This window comes from Thermobia domestica, chromosome 1 (assembly GCF_964235325.1).
Source record: "Thermobia domestica chromosome 1, izTheDome1.hap1.1, whole genome shotgun sequence".
In the NCBI taxonomy this organism is placed as follows: Eukaryota; Metazoa; Arthropoda; class Insecta; order Zygentoma; family Lepismatidae; genus Thermobia; species Thermobia domestica.
The window spans coordinates 125,731,628-125,756,238 of NC_137454.1; the positions used below are offsets into that span (position 1 = coordinate 125,731,628).

The 24,611-nt window shown below is 35.8% G+C and overlaps 1 protein-coding gene across 1 annotated transcript in view; it reads left to right on the top strand.

Annotated features, from left to right (window-relative positions):
- The first annotated feature begins 415 nt into the window (after positions 1-415).
- The window catches only part of LOC145689013 (spondin-2-like), a 76,850-nt gene continuing 52,654 nt past the window's right edge, over positions 416-24,611 (top strand). Inside the window, exon 1 of the mRNA XM_081763156.1 lies at positions 416-870. Within this exon, the coding sequence (XP_081619282.1) occupies positions 621-870 (250 nt within the window). The 5' untranslated portion in view covers positions 416-620. The remainder of the gene's footprint in view (positions 871-24,611) is intronic.

The following is a 24,611-nucleotide window of genomic DNA, read 5'->3' on the forward strand; positions in this document are numbered from 1 at the left end:
CTTCACATTAAGAAAGGCCAGTAAATAAAAGCGTTGACTCCCAAATGTGGCTTCTGGGACACCTTAGAAAATGTCGTAGCAACCTACAATTGTTTCTATGATATAATACATAACTCTTATCAACAATAAAAATCCTTTTCTTGAAAGACAGTTTGTAATCTTTTCTGTTTAAACAGAAGAAAAAAAAACTAACATTTCTACCTAATTTGTTTAACTATTTTATGGCTAACAATAGAGGTGTGAGTTATTTAGAGTACTTTCCTGGTTGTTTTCTTGTCTTGTAACTCTTAAGAAAAAAAAGTATAATATATTCAAAATGTTATACGACCACAGGAATGTGTTAAGACACAAGAGTAGAGGGCGACAGTGACAAACTCGTCCCCGCCACAGTAGTTGCAACGGCGCATGCGCTGTGATCACGGGAACCACAAGTTGTCATCAGTTGTGTATCCACTGTTACTAGCATATCGCGCGCGTTCTGTCAAATCGCCTTTAAAACATCGTGTTTGTTTACGACTTGTTCTCGTTTGATTGACAAATGTAAAAAAAAAAATCAGTCTTTCTCTTCTACTTTTGAGTCATTCTTGCTTTTTGTCATATATATTTTTTTCGTATAAAAAATGTATTTCCGAGCAATGTTATTGGATTCCGTCTTATCAAACTCGGTTATTATTCTACTCTTTCTGTTGTGGCAATTTATTTTCGTTGCGGCCGAGATTCGAAGCAAGATCCACAAGATTGGAGGTGACAGATGTGACCAAGACCATCTAACAATTTACAAGGTGATCCTAGCTTCCCATTGGACTCGGGATAGATTCCCAAAGCAATATCCCGAAATGCGACCAGCAGCTCAGTGGTCAAAGATGGTTGGTGAGTATTGAAAAATGAAACTTATTTATCTTCTGTCGAGACTTGGAATTCTTTTGTTGTTATGGACAGCATGATAAGTTAGTTGATGCATATGATATTTGTTTCGGTGTTCAAGCTTCGTTTGTATGTGTGTGTAAAGAGAGGAAAGAGTATTGCAGAGGCCACCGTAGCACAGTAGTAGAACGTTCACCTCTGGATTCAAGCTCGCGTGTTCGAACCTTGGTTGCATCACGTGGGCGAAGAGCATGCACGTGGGTTTTCTCTGCATATTTCTTTGTTCCGCCCACTCTATAACTCTGGCATCTGCTTAATCAACGCTCATTATCATTTATTGCTTTCCTTCTTTAGCTTTCAAACTCTTATCGCTAGATGTAGAACTAGATGTAGAAATATTTTCATTTCGTTTTTGAAAGAGTAATCGTGAACGTATTGTTTAAAATTATTATTATTATTAATTTGATTTGATTCCAAATTAGCGTCCCGTTCAGCAGCGAGGGTTTATGAAACATGGACTCACAGTTTAACGTAGGATCCGAACCACATGAGCTCCCGCCGGGAATCGAAATCAGGTTTCCCATCCCAAAGGCTTGTACGCTAACCGCTTTGCCACGAAGGAGCTCTCTTATCGAATATGTGCTTCGATATATCCGAAATGACTAAAACACGTATCATTGATGCACATATTTCTGGGTTTGTTTCCCAGTGGTGGCATAGGATATACACGATCTTTATCCAAGATATTGAGACAATTTCGGAGCAACTGCGATTATGAAAAATGAATACCGTGCCGTAATTAAAAATTGTCAATCTAGACATTTGCTCCTTGTTGCTAAGGAGAAACGTGGGGACGCGTTAGTAGACCAAGGTTGAACCCAAAATCTTCAGGATGCATAGCGAGCACCTATTAGTTGTTCTTCCTTAGATGATTTGAGGATATTTAGTATATGTAATGTATATATCACACCATATTAAGGATATTCAAAAAGCCATTAAATCATCGATCAAGATTACATCTGCATTCAAACTCAATGTCCATCATGGGGGCCGCGGTGGCTCAGTGGTAGAGCGTTCACCTCTGGTGCACGGGGTCGCGGGTTCAAACCTTGTTCCCGCCAAGTGAACTTTGTGGTGGACAAACACCGTGTGCGTCGGTTTCCTCCCACTTTCTTCATTCCACCATTTCATTCATTTCTCATAATCACCGTCTCCTTTATTCTAACCGGCATAATAGTGGGACGTAAAACTCAAAAATTTCATTTCATTTTTCAATATGCATCATGCAATGGGGGGCACGGTGGCTCAGTCATAAGAGTGCTTACCTGTGGTGCGTGGGGTCCCTGGTTCGATTCCAGCCAGGTAAGTTTGTGGTGAACAACATTGTGCTCGTGAATTTTCTCGGGTACTCCTGTTTCCTCCCACTTTTTCATTCTAGCAATTCTTCCATCATCATTCATTTGCTTTAATCATCGTCTTTCTTACCCTAAGAGGCATAAATGAGGAACGTTAAACTCAAAAATTTCATTTCTTTTTTCATCATGCAACGAAACGTCCAGGGAAATAAATATGTGAACGGGGCGGGCAAAACGCAATCATCCCATCCCGGCATTCGTCTTGCAGATATGACTAGAGAACTTTCTAATCACCTATGTCACTGTTGTAGGTTTAGTACACAATTTTTGTAAAATGAACAGAACTAACATTTAAGGTTTCTGATGGAAGTATGCAACAAGTAACAGTGTCAAAGAGTACAGTACGTGAAGATTTTTTTTTTTTTTTGGGTAAAGCAAACTTTCTAACAAGTCTAGGTTTAAATATAGCATTTTCTCTTAAATTAAATTAAGTATACTTTAAGGTGAATGAATATTTAAAAACAGAAAATATTTACGTTCCTAGATTTATCGAGAAGAAAGCTATTTAGTTTTATTTTTAGCGTTGTATTCCACGAAGAAATTAGCATTTTGTATCCTAAGAATTATATTATCCCGCTAATCTCGGCAGACCTACGGGTTGTCTATCAAGAGAGGATGGTATCCATAATTGCTCCCGTATGAATACATGGGGAACTAATTTTTGATTGTTCACATCTTTGGATCAACTGGATGAATCACCTCCATCAACGAACACGATTTCGAACTTTCAACTCTCTACATCCTGGCCAAAAGTGGTGCCAGGGCGGGTCCAGGGCCAACTTCTGGGGGGGGGGGGCGGTGGGTTGTCATACTACTACTTTTAAGGGCTCCAAACTTTGGGATGGGTTTTATTTAAATATATAAAATAAGAAAGTTTCCTCTTCTGGGGGGGGGGGCAACGCCCCGATCGCCCCCCTGGATCCGCTCCTGTTTTGATCCATGAAATAGTACATGAGATTTTATGTATTCTGGACGGACACACGGACATATAGAGTAAATGTATAAAGAAGTATATGTTAAACTCGATAAGAGTGGTATTTTGTCTAATATTAATCTATTCAAAATTTGAATTAGTAAGCCAGGGCAATTGGCGTGATCCTGTGATCCAACTCTCTAATGTGATGAGAAATGGCTTATACTGTGAGGATTGGTATTTCATGATGATCTGTTCGTCCATCAGGTACAGCCTAGGGGTACCTTGGAGCCAGTATTAATAGCAGATTATGTCCTCCATAACCTCAGTGTGGCATAAGGACCAGTGGCGGGTCAGATAATAAATACTGGAGGGCAGCCAGAACCCAGATTATGATAAATATATCATGATTTTACTATAACATTTCAAAAATATATAACTAATAGCTTCGGAAGGGGGGTAGGCAGGCTCCCCGGCCCCGGGCTGGATCCGCCCCTGATAAGGACACAAAACACGGAAACTAAAGTCAACTTCAATATAATGAAATTGATCCTGTAAATTAATGCGTATTTAAGCCGGTGCAAATAATGTACTATGTTTCTAATATTTCTCATATTTCCGGTCATTCATTTCTTTTGTTCGTTATTGTTCATTATAGTTCCTCTCTACTTGATTGTATTACGTAGAATGGAATGTATGCATCTTCTTTGTTCATAGAATTACAAGAGAAATGTAATATCGGAAATGCTGTTTTCTCTTTCCTTAGCAATGACAAGACGAAAATACTTGGAACTTGATGATTCATTCCAACCTTTAGAGAATCATATATCCCTCGACATTGTTTTGTGTGTGTGTGTTTTCTTTCTTTCGTAATACCAGCTTTTGTAATTTGTAATCTTTTATGCATATACTTTAAACAAACCACGGTTTTAGCTCATGTAATTTAAGCTTTTAGTAGTGTACTTCGATATTAAAACCTAACATAAACAGTTTTTTTTTTCTTTTGCCACAAACTACATCATCTACTACTTGATGAACGTAGTTTTCCTCTTTGAGTTTGGGACCCCCCCCCCATATATATATATCTTAATCAACAGTATAATTAAATACCAGGGGCACTTCCCCTCCCACCCCTACTAAACCTGAAACGACACTAATGTTTTGACTGTGAGAAAGCGATCTAGCTAGGAATTGACAAGTTGACATAGAGACCTTAAGACTGAAAAGAGTGATGCTAGAAAAAAAATGAGCTTAAATTGTGTCTCATCCGCAGAGTAAGAGAATAATCTATATATTAAAATGCTAGGTTTATATGTTTGTCGTCAAGAAAAGTTTGTATGTTTGTGGCCAATCCTTTCGAGAATGAGATCTCGAAAACTATAAGTGCCGTTTTCGTTGATCGATTCCAAGTTTTGTGTAGATTTTCTAGTTCTCATTCAAATTTTCAAAAGAACTTCTCTTTATTTTTCTATTCCACATTTTATTCGTCGTTTTGGCCCTATTAGTTTAATATTGCCACTAGGTTGATACCCTTGTGTAAGGCAACCAATAGAAGAGCTACGCATAGCGGGTTGATGGACATTTCAGGCGCTTTGCTTTAATCTGAATGAGAAAACATTGCAAGCATGCAACTTTGAAGGCTTCTAGACTCACAATGAGGCGTACTCGGATATGGAATCATAAGAGAAAAATATTTGCATTTGGTATCATCTATTACCTTATCCAAGTTTACCATAACCCCCTCCCCCAACATTCTATGTATTAAAATACTACCTTTATATGTTTGTCTATAGCAATTCACTCCCTTTGAGTGTCTTCCTGTCCTTTACTTGTGTCCGTAAAGGGACTTGCACAGATATAGTGAGAAGTGGGAAGGAGATTCACGGTCACATTACTCTAGAACTGTGCGCTGTGTAAATAGCGCAGGTCCAGCTAGTGTTAAAATATTAAAATGGAACGAGCATTTGAGTAACAACTCATTCAATAACTTAGTGTTGATGTTTAATACCGTATATTACAAAAAAAAAAAAAGTTTTTCAAAATAATAATAATAATAATAATAATAATAATAATAATAATAATAATAATAATAATAATAATAATAATAATAATAATAATAATAATGAATAGAGCTCAAAATGTATATTTCTGAAGAGCTATTTTTAATAAGAAAAATAAACGTTACTATTGGACTTTGTAAAATGATTGACCAAATGACAGAAATAATATATTCTTATATAGTATATATATTCTTATATACTATATTCTTATATACTATACTTATATACTTATATTCTTATATATACGTATATATTCTTAAAACGACGGTAGATCTTTTAGGTAGTGCTAGGATATTTCCACAAGAACTTGTAAGACGTAACAGTACTCCCTCTTTCTTTCTTTCTTTCTTTCTTTTTACTTTCGAGCGATGAGAGAAGGAAGTGTGGTGATCATAAAAAGAAGAAAATAAATATTTCGAGATTTCGATGGATTTACACGTTTCATGGTCCCCTACATACTAAGAAAGTGATTTTTGAATATACGTGCCTTCGTTCATTCGTACCGATGTGAACATGTTCATTCATCGTGTAGAGGTCATACTGCTCAACGTATCAACATCAAGTGCAAGCGGTCCCGGGTTCGATTGCCGGTGGGGGCACTCGTCTAAAAAGTATAGAAAGCTTTTTTTCAGGCCAGCATCCTGAATGAGGTTTTCCTGAGTTCTCCTCATTCACACCAGGCAAATGCCGGGGTGGTACCTAACTTGTAGGTCGCCCAGGCCGCTTCCTTCCTTCCCCAATCCTTTCTTCCTTTCCTTTGCTCGGATAGTGTGCTCGCCGAGGGACGTCATCCCTCAAATATGATGGACTAAATGGCCATCGATGCCGAAAGCCCAAAATCTAAATCCTAAATCATAAAGTATCAACATCAAATGTTAAACTTTAGGCCTTTATAAGATTCACTAGGAGAGTTTTTCGAATTTTCTTGTTAGTTTCCAAAATAAGGGTACTTTACTAGAGAATGAAATTGAAAATTTTTATTTGAAAATTAAAATTAAAAATAATAAAAACGAATCTGATTTTCTCGGAAACGGATCTAACGATTTTGTTTATATTTCATACATCATTATTTAATTATCAACTCTATCTTGTGGTCTAAGTTTTTTTTTCGGGGAGGGGGAATCTACGAGAGGTAGTTTATTCTTGGGGGTGTTTCTTTTTTCTGATGATCTCTGAAAAACGACTCAGGAGATTTTGTTCATAATTCATCCATGAATGTTTCATTAATAACTTGACAATTTGGCGTAATACATTTGTCCTGAAAAATGCACAACGTATAGGGGTATAATTCACCCTTTAAGGTAAGTATTTTCGAACGATTCTCTCAAAAATGACAGGTGGTTTTCTTAATATTCCATAAATAAATGTTTCACTAATAACACTACAGAACAGGATAGGTCTTTGTGATTTTTTTTTTTTAAATCAGAAGATGTAATTTAATTACTCTTGGGAATAAATTTCTTTTTGCACGATTTTCTCAGGGACTACTCAGGCGATTTTCTCCATTTATCATAAATAAACATTTTATTAATAATTATGTATTGTTTTGTACATTATTACTTACGAAAATATCCACAAGGGTTATTTTATTCTTGGGGGTGACTTTTTCACAGTTTTCTGTAATATGAATCATGTGATTTTGTTGATATTTTATAAATAAATATTTTATTAATAACTCTTAATATATGGCGTAGTTTATTTCTTATGAAAAAAATTTACAAGGGGTAGTTTCCTTTGGGGGTGAGTTTCTTCAGATCAAGTTTTCTGAAGGTGCCTTATAATGCTGTTCATATTTTACAAGAAAATATTTCATTAATAACTGGAGCATAGCATATGTTTTAGTTTAAGAAATTGTAGCGAGAAAATTTAGTTCGATGGCCCCGTCCTTTTATTTCTTTCTTGTTTATATTGAGATGCATGCCCACTAGCGTTCCTTTGATTGATATCGACCTATTATATGTATAATCTTGATTATATGTATATGTATAATCTTGATTCTTTTTACAAAAAAAAAAAAAAAAAGTGATTTCTCTAACATTTAAAAAATAATATTGTATCTATACATATTCTATAATCTGCAAATACCTACATCAACATTGTGTAGTAACAATATTGTAAATGAAATGAGAAATGAGGGTATGTCGAAAAACATGTTAAAAGTTTGGAAGAGACTGTAATTCTATAACTTTCATTGGAACCTTCCCCATGTGTTCGTTGAAACCTCAGCTGGTTATGGGCCTGCATGAATCAAAGGGGCTTTTCGGACTATAGCTATAGCCTTGAGCCTTGAATTTACACAACATAAAATTTCGCTTATGGCTGTTAATCACTTCCTCCAATAGCATAAAACATACATGGACTTGATGTGTAGCCGACATCAAGTCCTGGATCCGAGTAAGAAGATATAGAACCCTTTTGAGTCATTTTCAACTATTTCTATATACTTTATTTAAATTTTAAATAAAGTGCACAAGTAATAGATAAGAGTGGACAAGAGTCTTGTACGAATGAAATCACATAGTTTGCTACAAAACGGTTTCAGTAGTAGTTTATATATATAGCTGAAGAGTGATATGGTCAAATACCCATCCATTGAAGTTAATAAATCATAATTTATGTAGTTTTCTTCTTTTTTTCATGAAACTGAAGTAAACTCTGCAATTACCAACACTGAAGCAAAATGTTTTTACTTTTCAAACAGTAAATAGTACAAGCTTCTGTTTTCATAAAATCAAATGAGATATATAACTTCCCACGCCTACGCCTTTTGCCGTCATCATCATAGGTATTCTGAAATTATTGGCAGGTCACTTGCCGTAACTGAAAAACTTCCATGATCCACTGTCTTCCGCTAACCGCTTCGTCTTCACGTACGATTTTGCAGTTTTGATGTGCATTAATTGTAGTTTCCTTCGCTACCTCCCTCTTTTCTGCCACCATACCTTCTAGCACATAAGAATGTGGAAGGAATCGTGAGAATCTCGAGAAAACCTACAGATATAACGTTGATCTCCACTGTTAATTCATATACCGTAGAATTGTTGAAGACCCTTCGCATTAGGAGGCAAGCGCTTTCCCACTGAGCTACCATGCTCCTTGATCTTTCATAGTTGTACAATATAATATAGAGTAAATTTGAAACAAAATCAGGATAATTTGACGCTCTATAATGCTGAAAATGACAATTGATATTTAAATTGATTGTACCGTACATAACTTGCTATTCACGTTCGCGATTAGCATATAAGATATTTGGTTAGAATGTACAGTATGCAGGGTAAATCTTTCGTAAAACATTATATTAAAAAGAAAATAAAAGTAGGCCTATAAAAGAGCATCTGTTTCAAACTGAATAAAAAAGAATATAATCTAGTTTTGTCTTAGCACTATATACTTTCTGTTGATACTGTGTTTCATCGAAAATAAGACCGAGCATTACATTATTTTTTGCCCAAAAGATACATTAAGGTTTATGTATTTGCACAAATTCATGCGTGTTTGTTACATTTATTATGTGTAGAATATTCCAATTTTGAGACATGTAACTAATGGCACAATATTTTGAGAGCAAAGTTTATTCTTGGAGTAAGGCTTGTAGCAATCTGAAAGAATATTCTACGGCTTATTTTCTGGTAAGGTCTTTTATTATTTTTATTTTATTTATTCATGTTTTATGGAAACGAGGTAGTAGCACTAGATCTTTCATTCTACCAATCATTATGAGTTTGATATTGGATCTTGTTTAGATTAAATAAAATTGTATACCATTGTTTGTTTAAGACTTACTAGTAAATTAGACTCAGATTGCAGAGAATATAGCTGTTATTATTATTATTATTATTATTATTATTATTATTATTATTATTATTATTATTATTATTATTATTATTATTATTATTATTATTATTATATTTAACTGTGGAGTTAAGTTACTCGAAAAGTCACCAAAATTGAACCTTAATGCATTGCTGTGATAGCGTCTTGTTCAAGAGGCAAGCCTAAATGCTTCCCATACTACTTGAACATTGTACCAAAAAAAAAAAAAAAAAAAAAAAAAAAATTAATATTAATAATGCAAATAAAGGATTTTAAGTATTTCAATGGATTTTGATCCATTTTAAATTCCACAAATATCTTCATGATATCATCGACTTTTAGAGAATACAGAATAAACTATACTTCTACCAAGTGAGATAGCAGAAAAAAAAGTGAGTAGAAACTGTAGCCACATACATTCAATGACGCGTATTATTAGCATTGTTTTTTTGATGGTCACATTACATGTACTTTTAACAAGTGTAATTGTATGTATCTGTCAGTTGATTTGAAATACGTTTTGTGGTTTTTCCTACAGAGAGAAACAAAATTAACCGCGGTCTTTGTGTTATGAGAACGAGCATTATACAGTCCATCAACAGCAGCGTATGTGGTTGGAGTTGAAAAGAAAAAAAAATGGAAAGGAAAAATCGACATAAAACAGGAGATTGAAAGAACCGTGAACAACAACCACTTTTTGATTTATGTGTTTTTATAATGAAAACTATTTCTTTAAAAAAATAAACTGTTAAGAACCAGTTTATGAACGTGATGAGCATCATATTTACATACTTTTGTATGCTATAAGGTGGAGCCTTCTAATAAAATAGTAGGAAGAACTTTAATTGGGATGTATACAGAGCTAAATGCCATATGACTACGATAGATTGCTATAATAAGCCTAGATTACGTGATGAGCAGAGACTGGTGACTCAGGTCGAGTTCTGAGCAACTAGATGAAGGCAATTAGAGAAACTGAGTATCGTGTCGCTGTAAGAGACATTTTGTTTTCAAGATACAATGGGTGATCTAAGACTATTCACATGGCTTCCTCCACATACAGTACGAAATAAATGTGACAATATATATATATATATATATATATATATATATATATATATATATATATATATATATACTGTACTTCTGAGTGGAGAAGTTTTCTTTAAGATATATTTATGAGTAAAGTTATATAATAAAAGGAATAATACTTCACTTCCGTTTGTAATTCTAAATTCTAGAGATGAATGCTTCAATGCATTGGAGATTTGTTCCGACCGGTCAGTGTGACTCTCTCTCTCTACGGAGTTTATCCGACAGATTTTAGGGACTGCATTGTAAATTATACTATGATTATGATAAATCATCTGACAGATCAATGTCATTATATTATTCTTAATGGAGGGATTACCAGATGGTTGCTGTATCTATTCTCACAGCAAGTGCTCCTGCGTAGGAATATTTGAATCTTAAGTATCTTGGAACCAAGTTAACAGTAAAACCTATCTAAGAAGTTGGACATTTGTAGTTCTTTTGGAAAGTATCCAATTTAGAAAAATACCAATATGGAGTGTCCTTATTAGTAACACACGTATTCATGTCGATTCTACAGACTCTTCTAGAATAACAGTGTCACAATAAAATTTGTTTAACAGTTTGTCCTGAATATCCTGCTCTGTGCAGTTTTACAGTAGTGTTTTATTTTTTGTATATAAGTTATACATTTTTTGTCAAAAATTTTAGTTGGTAGTTGGTTTAAAGCTTCCAACTAATTTGTTTTCAATTGTAGTACAATTTAAATGGCGCACTTTGCTCTGCCCCTATTCATTATGAGTATCTCGCATGCATAAAATGCAAATAAAAGGTGCTTTTTCATACTGCAGCATCGAGTTTTGCACTATTGTAACATGCCATTGGTGGACTGAGACAGAGCTATATATTCTGTGGATGTACTGTAATTTTATAATGCTGTATAAGTATGGAATATATGCTATTATGATGTGACAATTCTGAACTGAAACTCTCTTAAAGTGTTGTCATTTTTGTTTTTACTGGTAGAAACAGATTTTCAGATGTCAGACATAATATGAGTATAGATGTAGAAAAACGATCAATTCTAGCCAATTTTCTGCAACATCATCCTTATTGATATAAGCCAATTGTTTATAATCGTATATTGTATACTAATAGTTAATTGAATTTTAGTTTACTTATTGTCTCAATGAAGAAAAACGATCATCTATATGCATTTATAACATAAAAAGGAGTCTTAATATGGTTTCAATCAATACTTCAGTTTCAACAAGACGATAAGTTGGCTGAATGGAGAGTGCTCATATCTGGTGCGATGGATTCATGGTTCTAGTCCAGGGTATGTGACATGGTTGTGGACAACATTACCTTTGTGGGTCTCCTTGAAAATTTTGTTTCTTGTAGTTTAGCGTCCCTTTTCAGCACTGAAGCTATATGAAATGTAGTCCTACAGTTTAAGGTGAAATCCAAACCACTGTAATGCGTTCAACTTTATCGTAAAATATTATCATGCTCATCCTCATATTATCATGCGGTTTCTCGGGAAATGAAACCTGAGAAACATTTGTATTAAAAGCATGCCCCAGCTACTGGACCAGCGAAGAAGGTTACGAGCTCTTGGAATTATAATATGGAGAGGGTAATTTCATATAGAGCTTTATTTGCATTTGATATCGATCGTAGTTGAGCAAGAAATAATTGATGTATAACCCTACATTTTTTTGTTAATTGTGCAAGTATCGATTTCTGCGTAGAAGCTTTTCACATTACGATTTAAAGAGAAAAAAGTAGGATCCTGTATCATGCTGAGAGTACAATACCTCGTTTTCTAAATTTAAAACCAACATATCTCATTTATGAGATTAAAAGGTAAACGAAGTATATTCAAATTTCCAAGTCAGTAGTGTGATTCAATAAGATATCTTGAAATTAAAATGTTGCCGGGCCTGGGGTGTCATTCCATAAGGGTTTGGGTACGGGTGAACACAAAATATGCGTTTCAGTTTGTAATAATTGGTATAGCACTTACAATGGCTTGTACGTACAGTACTAGCTTTTGAGTTGCGTCGAGCAGCGTAGAGTCCACGAACTAAATTCTTGATAGTTTGTAACCCAATTATGTACTGAATACCGTAACTGGAATAAATATCTTATTACATGATAATTACAGTTTTGCACATAAACCTACATTCTATACATAGCTGTACGTTTATTACGTGTACAGGTAGGCAAATTTTAAGAAATGTCATTTCGTGTAGAAAGTACGAATAACTTTAGCAAAGCATTCCAGGTTCACAAAAATTAATTACCAACGTTATTATTAAGTTGTTGCACGTGAATATTTTGTTTTCGCTTTCTGTTTAGTTCAGCAGATACTCCAGCGGAAATTGTTAGCGAAATTCCTTGAAATGTGGGACATGTTTAAAATAGGACATGTGCTTATTTGCACGCAATATTTAGTTTGAATTTGCACCATCCACCTGGTTCCAACAATTGATAACTGTCCTGAAAATCCAAGACGTAATGAGGCTTCCTCTGCTTTTACACACCTGGAGCAACCTGCATAGTTGCAGCATCCATGCCAAATTGAATTTAGCATTTCTGATTTATGTAGTCTTCACATAAATGGTTCAAGGACAAGGCAATTTATAAATCTGCATACTTTAGTTTTGATTACATTTGTCTCCCTTAAATACTTTTGCCTAACCTAGTTACAGTCTATTTAAGAGAGAATAGGTATATTCATTCATACCTTTGTGTGGAAGAGAACTGGCTATTTTAGTGCATACTACGGTTAGAATATTGATTAGAGTGCAACGAAAGTTTGAAATAGTCTTTATGGTAGGCAAGGAAAACCATCTCAGCAATTCAGAAAGTAATTTTCTTCATTTTGTCTTTGCCAATTTCTCCCCATCTTTCTCACGAATGAAATGGATTATTTTTTTTTGGGGGGGGGGGGGACAGAATTTTAGTACTGTCCAAAGCATGCTTTGGTAGATAGAGGTCAAGATTATCAGACAACTACTCTAGACATTTGAATTTTTTTTTTTTATCGTACCGCGCCAAAATGAGAACAACATTGTGGCACTCTGGCATTGTCATCGTATGTGCACATAAATATTTTGTAGTTCGCAGAGCCAAGAAAGAAAATGCTACAGGTAGGATATTTCGAGTACGCTAGAATAGAAGGTGATTCCAAAACACAACACAATTTCTTGTTACTTAATAAATAGACATCAAATGTATGAAAATTAAAAGAAAAATGTAGTTAACTGGCCGTATTTTGAGCAATATGACGAAAGGAAGAAAGAAAAAGAACTGCTCTTGTAATTTTGGTAAACTTAGTAATGTATGAAGGGTGACATCAGGTCAATAACACTCTTGTTATTACGTACAACAACACTTAATTCACTTAGTATGATTGCTTTGACTTTGTCTCTCACTCTCTCTCTCTCTCAAGCCTTATAAGTCGTTAACAAACAAGTAACTAACTAGGTTTTGTGTTCGACGTAAGCACCCTCACAAGAAGATCGAACTTGGAACATGCGTTTACAGCTTATCTATTTTTTTTAATGTACGAGAGGTAACTTATTCTTCCAAAAAATTATTCACAGTATGTCATAAAGAAGGAAGAAATTTTATTTGAAGACTCATAAAGTAATAATGAACTTAAGCAATTACTATACATCAGAGGACATCGTCACAGTAGTGAGCAGAGTGCAACTTTTATTTTGATAGACAGTGTTTCTTCGGGCACTCCTGTTTCTTCCCGAGGTGGCACAGTGGCTCAGTGGTAGGCGCTTACCTCTGGTGTGTGGAGTCCCTGGTTCGATTTCTGGCCATGTGGTGGACTACATCATGTCCGTTGGTCCTCTCGGGATACTATAGTTTCCTCAAGAGTGAAAGCATTTTAAACAAAATCAGTCGTGAGGGTAGTATACAGAAATTATACACAAACTACAGAACTTTTCTAATCTTGATCAAACTTGGCGTGAATGTAGACGATTGATCTAGTATGCATGAAATATTTTCCTGTGCAGACCTTTTATTCTCACGTTATTATTTATTAAATTTGATTGAGTATATTTTTTTTGTAAAATAATTTCACTAATTAGAACAAGAATTATGGGACAAAGTTGTTAAACATTATTTTGGGGTTGAGCATCAGGTAAATTCAGTGCGTAGAAATATTTCTCATAAAGGTTTGTTCAAATCAATGAAGGACTTCTTTTTTTTTAATTATTATTTAACAATCAGAAATTTCATTACTGGTTGCTAGATTTGAAGGAAATGTTTTCGTTAAAACATGAAACTTTAGTAAACGTGACTAATGTTGCCGACGAGACGAGACAATAAGATTTTCTCGTCTCGTGTCGTAAAGTTTTTGAAGAACTATCATCTGCTGTCGATTCTCGAAGATTTTTTCCCCTCGTTTCGTTTGCATTATCAAGAGTTTTCTCTCTTCTCATCTTGTTTTGTAGCTTTATGTTCTAAATTTTATGCACTGATTTTTTTCTTAGTTTCATTTAGAAATTATCAGAATCTGGGCGTCATGAGAAGTCCATGAAGGATATAGAGATGATTTAAAAACAACGTCTAAACTGAATTTATTATCGGAGTATACTGTGTAATGACTTGCATATCTTTAAACCAGTGCCTCCCCGCCTTTTTTGCTTGTCGTCCTTCGTAAACTCTGCATAATTCACGCCTTTCCCTCCTTCCCATGACAAAGACAAAATATTAAAGCATATAGCGCCAAGTTGCTAAACTTAAGAGGCCTAATCACTGTTAAATTAAAATACCACTAATTTTACAGTAATTGTGTGATATCTTCAAATAGATAAAAGATAATCAAAATGAGAAACAAGAGCGCCGTAGATAATATTATTTTGCTTGAGGTACCGCTATCACGTGTCACGTAGTAGCCTTCCGTTTGCAGCCATTTAGAAATGCGAAAATAAATGCCGATTTTCTAAATGGCTGGAAATCGAAAGTAGATAAGTGAGTCGTGATAACGATATCTCATGTAAAATAATATTGTCTAGCGTGCTCTTGTTACACTTTTCGATTATCTTTTATCTATTTGAAGGTATTACTATAAAATTAGCGGTATTTTAATTTCGCCGCGCTGAGACCTCTTAAACTGATCCTCACAACTGGTGCTTTATTCATAATTTCACAGTTTATTTATGTCAGTAGCTAGCACTCCCTTGCTCGCGCTTCACGCTCCCCAGATTGAGAACCAGTGATAAATATGTTGATAAACGTTCTGCAATGCATTCGTTGAACCACTTTATCAATTTATAGTTTTTATACAGTGAATTATTTAACACTAAGATAGTGTTCGAGATGTAAGACTTGGATGAACTGGTGTTGCCAACGAAACTCGTACTATTCTTGTCTCCAAAACGAGGCGTCTCACCTCGTCTCGAATTTAAAAATGTACTCGTTTCATTTTTGATACGAGAATCAAGATTAGCCCGTGTCGTTGGCTACACTGAACGTGGCCTAAATAGTGGAAAGACGTTTTTCCTTTAATTTTGCTCGAAAAGAGGGTGATTTTTAGTTAACGTATGGTTATTTCACGATTTATTTTTTATTCTTATTTAGGTTGCGAAACACGCTGAAAATAATCTAAAATTCTGTTTGAAAATGAGAAAGTTGATTTAACTCCTGTACTGGATAATCCAGCTTCACTGAACAATAGAGTTGGTTTCATGTCACGAAGGCTTTAAAGACCTTGATTGACCCCTTCTCTTTAATTGGAAAATACTGGTTAAATTTGCCAAATGCATCCGGTTTTCACTTTGAAGAGAGTTTTTGAATCTTCTTACTCATGGGTTATTTTTTTCTTCTTTTTTCACAAATTACACTTATAACTTCCGATTTAGTTCTACAATCGCAATTACTACTATTAAAGAAACAAAATACAAAATTACTGTTTCAATATTATCTTGTTTCTTTCAGATTCCAAACATGTTTGAAACACTTGTGCATTTTATGCTCAAAGAATGTATGATAACACGTGATCAAAATACAATGACAACGTGCACATGAAGTGAATTTAGTGATGGAAAAGAACGCAAACATTGATAATAATGGTGCATATTTTAGAAACCGTATAATGTGGTCTGACGGGTAGATTGACAGTAATGGTCAGCGGATTGAGTTTCTGCCATTCCGACAATGTACGATCGACGTCAATGCAACAACACCCAATGGTTGACATTTCAAGTGGACTCTCTTCATGCGTTTGTTTATTCGTACAATGCAAGTCAGGTCAGGTGTCCATTCCTTTATTAACAACTAGTTCAACCAAATAAAATTATCAAATAACTGACGCAATGGCTTTTTGTGTCATTTTATATTAATCTCGGAGATTTGAAAAAAATAACTTCCATTTTAGAAGATCGATCCGAAGCTCTTTGCACATAAGTGGAGTCTGGAGTTACTAACTTAATCCGTTCCATTACACTGTTCATAAACCGAAATTCTTTTTCCCATTGAAACTAATGTAAATACAATTAATTCATTCTAGCAACAGAAACATGATACAGTACGTGCATTCATCCCTTGTTTCAACGGACTAATAGGGGGAAATAGCGGTTCGATCTGCTGGTTGCCTGTAAGTCCCGACACTAAATCTGCAGTGGCTAATATTTAAGTTAGAAAGAAAAAGGAGAAATACAGTGCTGTATTTTTAGTCAAGAACACTAGCCACTCTAACAGTATAAAATATATACCTGATGTACTGTAAATGGTAAATTATTACCATACAGTAAGTTCAACAGTTTTAGTTTAAAACTAGCACTTTTAAGTTGAATTAACCAAGGATCTTATAAAATAGAGGATCTGCCCTTACAACAAAATCTTGAAGCAATACGTCACAGTTTCGCCACCCCTACTCTGCCCACTACGAAAGTGATATCCAGATTTGGGGATATTCCATGGCCTACCAGATCCCTGGAATTGACTGCCCCTGACTTTTTCTTGTGGGGGCATTTAAAGGACAGAGTGTTTGGACATCGGTTGCATACACTGGAGGAACTGAAACACAGTATTCAGGAGGAAATATCCGCCATCACTCCAGATCTCTTACACAGAGCAATGGCTAGCTTCTGTAAACATCTGACCCGTTGCATTCAGAAGGGTGGAGGACACTTAAATGATGTGATGTTCAAAAAAATAACACCTCACCTAAAAATGCAACTGAATGTTGTAATTATTGATAGGCATTACATTCATGTGTCTATGAAACTCTGTTTTTTTATTTCAACATAAAATAGGGAAATCGAAAATGGGCCACCCTGTATTTATCTCATGCGACTGATAGAGTTTTCCAGTCATGTCAATAAAAAGTTTCCAGATCTTCTTGTTAATTCTTTTGAAATTTCCAGACACCAAAAGACTGGTTTTGATAAAGCTTTGGCTAACTCTCACTAACAATAATATGCTATTGTATATTCTGTCATATGTTTCCCTCTCCTACAGTCGGTTTCATTTGAACGTGACGCTACAAAATACAATAGAAACAGTTCTTAGTTCGAAAAATAAGGATTATATATATATATATATATATATATAGTGTTCTAAAAATGTCGCCCAGGAAGAACAGAGAGCTACTCTTCAGATCAAAATAAAGCGAAAATACTATGTAATGGCATACCTCCCAAGGTGTCTTTCAGCCGATATAAGGACTCAAAATTTCACTATGTGACAATGTCGCAAATTAACTTGGAACCATTAGCATTGCCCCACGAATCCATCAAGCATTATTACGCTGGTAAGTGCTGCTAGTGTCAACTTTAACTTCCATCTGGAAAGAACCGGTATAACTATTTGATAGATTGGTAGATCTTCTCTGTGGTTCTTTATCTGAGACGTTGCCACATAGTGAAATTCATCTCCAAACGAGGACCGGAAAGGTATACAATTATATATATATCAGGGGTGCCCACAAGGGGGCTATGACGCAAACTGCGTCATTGAAATATTTGGGGGTGGTTAAAAATCTATATAAATATGCTTGAGAGTGTGTAAAAATTAATCGAAAAGATTTTTTTGTCATGGAAGAACACCTACGGATAGACAATTGAGGGGGGGTGCGTCATGGACATGAGGGGGGCTGGGCACCACTGTATATATATATATGTTGATTTGTTTTGTCTGTGCTCTGTAGTCCGTGGGCGCCATTTTTAAATCTCCCGATATATGTACCTAGGTGTATAGAGAACCGGTTGTTAAAAAATTAGAATAGCACCACTGTGTATAATGGTTTCACTTATGCAACTGTTTATCTTTTTGTCCTTCTAAAATGACTCTTGACAATTATATTAACAAGTATGTAAAGATCAGTACAACGTATTTTTATCAAGAGTCCTTTGTGAGTCGGCAGACGTGTCGCATTTGGGGCCAATTAGTCCCGGTTTCGAGTTCAAAAGGAGGACAATTTCTCTCGGATGTAAGCCGAGAAGCGGTTTGGATTCCGCTTTAAGCTTATGTGGCCCCTTCTAGCATAACCCAGTTTTGCATAATAACACCAAGACGAAACAAACTTATTTTTGTCCATATGCGATATAAGTACATAGAGCAAAACCATTCTGGCCCATTGGTTTCAGTGTGAAACCACAGTTTTAACTCCTTTCTCCGTAAAGCCTAGTGGATTTAGAAGGAAACTATCTTTTAGTATGAACTTCGCAAGCCATCTAAGTACAGGAGTTTATATTATTTCCAGGATTTTCATTCGCGCTGAAACTGTATAGCCAATTGACGTTGAAAGTTTGTTGTTTTCTTTCTCTTCATAAATTCATTCTTTGGGAAACAAAGGGTTAACCCATCCCCCAATAAAACTGGTTTAAACAAAACAAAAAAGTGTTTAAACAAAAAACTTTTAAAAAATAAAAACCATGGTTTTTGCCAACCCTGCAATCTCCACTGCTCATAAAAAGTCTTCTATTTTTCTGATAAAATAGATTTACGTAAAAGGATATTTGTGAAAATCTGCTCAAAAAACTAAAACTTTATACCGGGTGATTCAATAAGAACGTACCAGGCCTATATCGCAGCTAATACTGCACGTAGAGCCTTCAAACATAAAATTGCATTACCAAATCGTATGTGTAGAATGCAATAAAAATTGTAAGGAGACCAGTGGCGTCTCGTGAATACCTCCAACGGGGGGCAACTTCAAAATTTGCAACGGAAAGTGTTGGAATCGTTCGAAAGGACATTAAATGTCATGCAACTTTTAGAGGACAAACTTTGTCATATCCTTTCCCATTTAGCCGCTAGGGGCGTTGTTGTAGATTTGTATCTGACTAGCCGTAGCAGGCCTTTATCTCAGCTAATAATGCACATAGAGCCGTCAAACAAACAATTGAACTACCAAATCGTATGCGTAGAATGCAATAAAAATAGTAGCGACACCAGTGGCGCATCGTGAATATCTCCAACGGGGATCATCTGCAAAATTTGACATGGAAACAGGGGTTGGTTGTGTCTGCATTGAAACAAGCGCACAATGGGAGAAATGTCGAGAGGAAACACTTTCGCATATTTCTTCCTCGTTGGCAGCAACACGGTCGCATTACTAGGTGAAAGTCAGATGGTGCGAGGGTGTTTTATATTTCCAAAAATACATATTTCATTAATGTTCAATGGGTGTACAATTTATTTCCTGCAGGGTGAAATTCCCAGAGATGCCATTAACCGAATTTTGAAATTTGCTCTGACTTTATGATTTGTCTAAAGTAGGCAATCGATAAGCCTTGATAGCAGTGAACACGGAATCTTTGGCGCGATGTCGGACGTGTTAAGGATCATCAGCATGGTTTCTCGTACTCGGGAAAACGCACGGTGGGATGTTTTCTTTCACGCTTAAAAGTGGAAAAATCGTGAAATATACCGTGACGAGATACATATCATCACACGTTATTCCAAACACAAAGAAACAGGGCTGCCCGTTCCTAACACTTCCGCCATCGCTCCGAAGCATTAGATGTTCATTGTTGTCAAGAATTACCTCCTGCCTACTTTGGACCCTTCTTGAAATCAGGGTATATCTGAAAACTCTATCTATAGGGAATACAGGCTACACCTATTGACAATTGATCAAATATGCATTTTTGGATTGTGTATGCATGGCTTCCTTTACGCTGATAAGAACCATCATCCACATTTTCTGGAATTCTAAATATGGCCTATTGAAATTTAGTTTTTTTCGCGATTTTGGACTGCCCTAGCTCTGAAACTACGCACTTTTCGCCATAGGCGCGTATGTACTTTTTCTCTTATTTTGATGTGAGGAATCACCTCTTACAGTTTGTCGGTATAGTTCATTAACACCTTGTATATATCAGTGTCTCCTACAGGCTCTTTACCACTGTCATAAGATTGAAAAATTATATCCTGAGAAGGGGCCGCGGTCGCTCAGTGGTAGAACGTTCATCTCTGGTGTTTGGGGTCCCGTGAACTTTGGACAAACACCATGTGCGTGGGTTTCCTCGGGGTTCTCCCGTTTCCTCCCATTTTCTTCATTTCACTATTTCATTCATTTCTTATCATCACCGTCTCCTTTAGCCTAACCGGGATAACGGTGGGACGCAAAACTCAAAACTTTCATTTTTATATCGTGAGCATATCCGGTTCAATTTTGACAAACTAAACTACAGTGCGTACTCAGTAACCTCAACGTATAATTTAATGGCCTTCTTCAAAAATAGATTTGCAAACAAGAGCGGTCAAGAGAGGTGAGTATCTTCAGAAAAATTGGGAATGTCAAAATACAAGAACTGCATAAACAATTTAATGAAGTAAAAAAAAAAAAAAAAAAAAAAAAAACCGAAGAATTTAGAGGTCCAAGGTGGGCAGTGAAAAATCACCAATTGGCCAGAAAACAAAGGAGATAACTGTCAGTTATTGAAAAGAAGTGGTTTCCTGAAGGCGTAGTCGAAAGACAGGGCCATGATTTGGAAGGTCAACCACACCACAAGAAACAACTAAGTGCTTAAAAATAAAAGAATTCACAACAGCGAATTAAACGAAGAACGATTTATATCATTCATACATTTATTACGTTTATTTATTCGAAGGAATATGATTTTGATTTGTGGTGTACAAGTAGAATGTGACATGATATGTAGGTCGGGGCAAACATAAGAAAGTTTTATTGCATTGTTTCAAAAGGACAAAATGCTGCAGCAGATGTGGCATATCAATGATGGTGGAAAGCAAAACAGAGAAGTAGTGCTGTCAGTTGTATTACTTTTTAAAATGTCAACTTTGTCATTATAGGTTATCTAAGGTAGTAGCAGGTTTTGCATATAAATAAGAAGTTTTCTATAAAGTACTTAATTCGTCTGTCAAGAAACGAAGAATTAGAATTATGCAGTCCGGGAACTAAACCTTCGTTTTCGTAAAACAAAAATAAAAATAACTTACTTTTACACAAACATTCATTTCGTAACTGGTATTGTAGGCAAATGCTGCTCAAATCCACTTCGTTTTCGCAGTTTTTCTTAACGTTTCAAAATCGAACACTGCTTTTTCTCCCTCCATTTCAACCAAAAACAAGAGTGCTTAGCAAAAAGAATAATTCTAGATCAATGCTATGAAACAGCGGGATATGCCATTTATGAACTTGAAACAACGTGAAAACAATAGGACAGGAAAAAGAAGTACTGCTGAAGTATTATATTTTCGATACTGCCCAGTTTCTGGAAAGTAAGCTGGATTCTTATTTCGAAAGACGATTTTCCAGATGCTGTAAATTGTGAAAGCGTACATGGGCTCTTGGCCGTAAATAATTCTGCAACTAATCTTAGATGTTACGACGTACAGTGTACACAGAAACTTCAAGAATCATCATTTGCTAGAGCTAGAGGGTAAGCAATAGACACAATAGAATTGTTTCCTAAGATCGGAAGAGTGTTATAAAAATAATAATTTATGGGAAAAACCAGGACACATTTTTAAGATCTACGATTTTAATGTACGAGGGCTAGTCAAGAAAGACTTGGACTGATTTTTTTTTCTAGGCAATTTACTATTACTCAGCAACAGGCACATGATCCTTTTCAAAGTAATCCCCGCCCATTTGAATGCACTTTTTCATTCGAGTCTTCCAGTCCTCAAACACGTGTCGCAGGCCATTCTTTGAGAGGTCCTTCAAAACCGCCTCCGATGCCTTCAGAACCTCGGAATTATCGGAGAAGCGGCGTCCACGCAGTCTGGATTTTAGGGCAGGGAATAGAAAAAAGTCGCACGGTGCGGTAGGCGTCTCCACCATCCTCAAACCTTTGCAACAGCTCCCTGCAAGTCTCCACTCGAACGGCCTTCTGCTCTGGTGTCAGGAGTCGCGGAATCCATCGCGCACACACTCGGCTCATGTGGAGGTGGTCATGCAAAATTTTGAAGGCACTGCCATGAGATATGCATAGTGCGGCTGCCAGATCGTCGATACTGATGCGGCGATCTTCTCTAACAATGACTGCTGCCATGTTAATGTTCACCTCAGTAACAGCTGACGCTGATACACCTGGTCCACCAGCTTTCGTGATTGTCATTCGGCCCTCTTTAAACTCTTTGAACCACCAGAACACGGTACTTCGTGGCAGAGCGTCATCTTTGTGGGCTGCTCTCAACATTCCTAGAGTTTCTGTTGCACTTTTCCCCAGGCGATAGCAGAACCGTATAGCTGCAAATTGTTCATCTCGTAATGACTCCATTTCTTCTACAGGCGACTTCTAGAGGCGGCGCAGAACATCACCTGCAATAAAAAGTCGTGGTTACCAAACATGCAATGATTCCTTAACAACATTTTATATATATGCACAGCAAGACCCACCCTACTTGTATGCCAAACTATGAACTATGAACAGCCAGCGTTAACAGAACTGCCGGGAAAAAAATCAGTCCAAGTCTTTCTTGACTTGCCCTCGTATGAATGTGGTATTTACATGTACTTACATCTATACCTGTATTGCTGCATTTTTATCTTTTTATTTCTATTTAAAAGTAGTGGCGAAACTTCTCATAGCAAGAGTCGAAATTCCACAAAAAAAGAAGAAGTTGGGGAACCTCGACATTGTGTATGTGTAGCGTTTGCGGAAAATTGAGCAGGTACGAAAATAGTACGAGTATAGTTATGAGGACGAATGTATAAAATATTGCAGTGTGTACAATCATTTCGATGCAGATAAATTAAAGTTGTCTGAAGACGAAAATATGCTTAGCATGTCGGGACTACCCGAAATTACCTTATTTCCATTGCATCAACACTAGGAGTCGTCAGCTACACTCGATTGGCTAGAACGAACACAACTTAGAATGATTCCACTCCAGTTGCTCAAATTTTACTTATAGTAGTTATAGTGGGGCTCGCACTGAGAAAAAAAAATTGTAGGTGGCATACTTAAAAAGATAGGTTACATGCGTAATTCCTGTAGTTTTTGGACTTAACGTACAACAGACGTATAACTGAAAATGTATGTTTTATAATACATTCTGTATAAATGTTCCATCTATAAGTACTTTCTGTATGAAACAATGTAGGCGCTCAGGATCTCACATACAAATGGACGTATATAACATATAGCTTAGGAATGTAACATAAGTATATGCATGTGATATACGGAAAACTGTTAGGTGTCAGACATCCTGCAACGACATGATGTAACATCTAAGGGCAGTGTCCATGTAACATACGGATAACGTATGCTCAGTACTGATTTCTATAGTAAGCAAGAGGATACCGTATAGTTGTACAATATACTGCTGTCCGGAGAACGGATTTTTCTCTGTGCGTGAAGTTCGGATTCTACATTAAGCTGTAGATCTACGTCTCATATAGCTCTCCTGTTGAAGGAAAGGTACTCTGAACTTCAATCAAACTGAATTTGCGTTATAGTAGATTTAATGCTTCGTAATTTCGATGTTATATAAAATCTTGAAATATTCTGCGAAATAATGTTAAAAGCGGAATTGCTAAATTCTCTAATGTTGTTAGCGTTTATACCTGGTAGAAAAAATGTTCACAGATGAAACATATATAAAACGATAAATCTTATTGCACTGAACAAAACGATATGTGAGTACGATCATGTATAGTTTTCAAGGGGAATGGAGAAAAATCTTTGTAAACTGATAAATTGATCTTGAACGAGAACCATGCCTTTTAATGAAGTGAAACTGATAATGGAATATATTCTCACTAAGCTCTTTATTATATCACTGGCAACACAACACAGAATTTGGGTAATGAGATTAGTTATAGCCTCAGTTATCATTCACTCTTAAATTTTAACTAAAATATTGTCCAAAGACAAGACATATATCATTCAATAGATTACGTCGAACTGAACTAAATAACATGCCTTAGTGTAAATTCTCATGCATAGTTTTTGAGAAAGTTGAAGAAAAAGTTGTTATTTATTTGTATATTGTATGTGTAAAAAATACACGATTAACTAGCAGATTTTCTATATTGTTATGAATCCTAATTGTGACGCACAT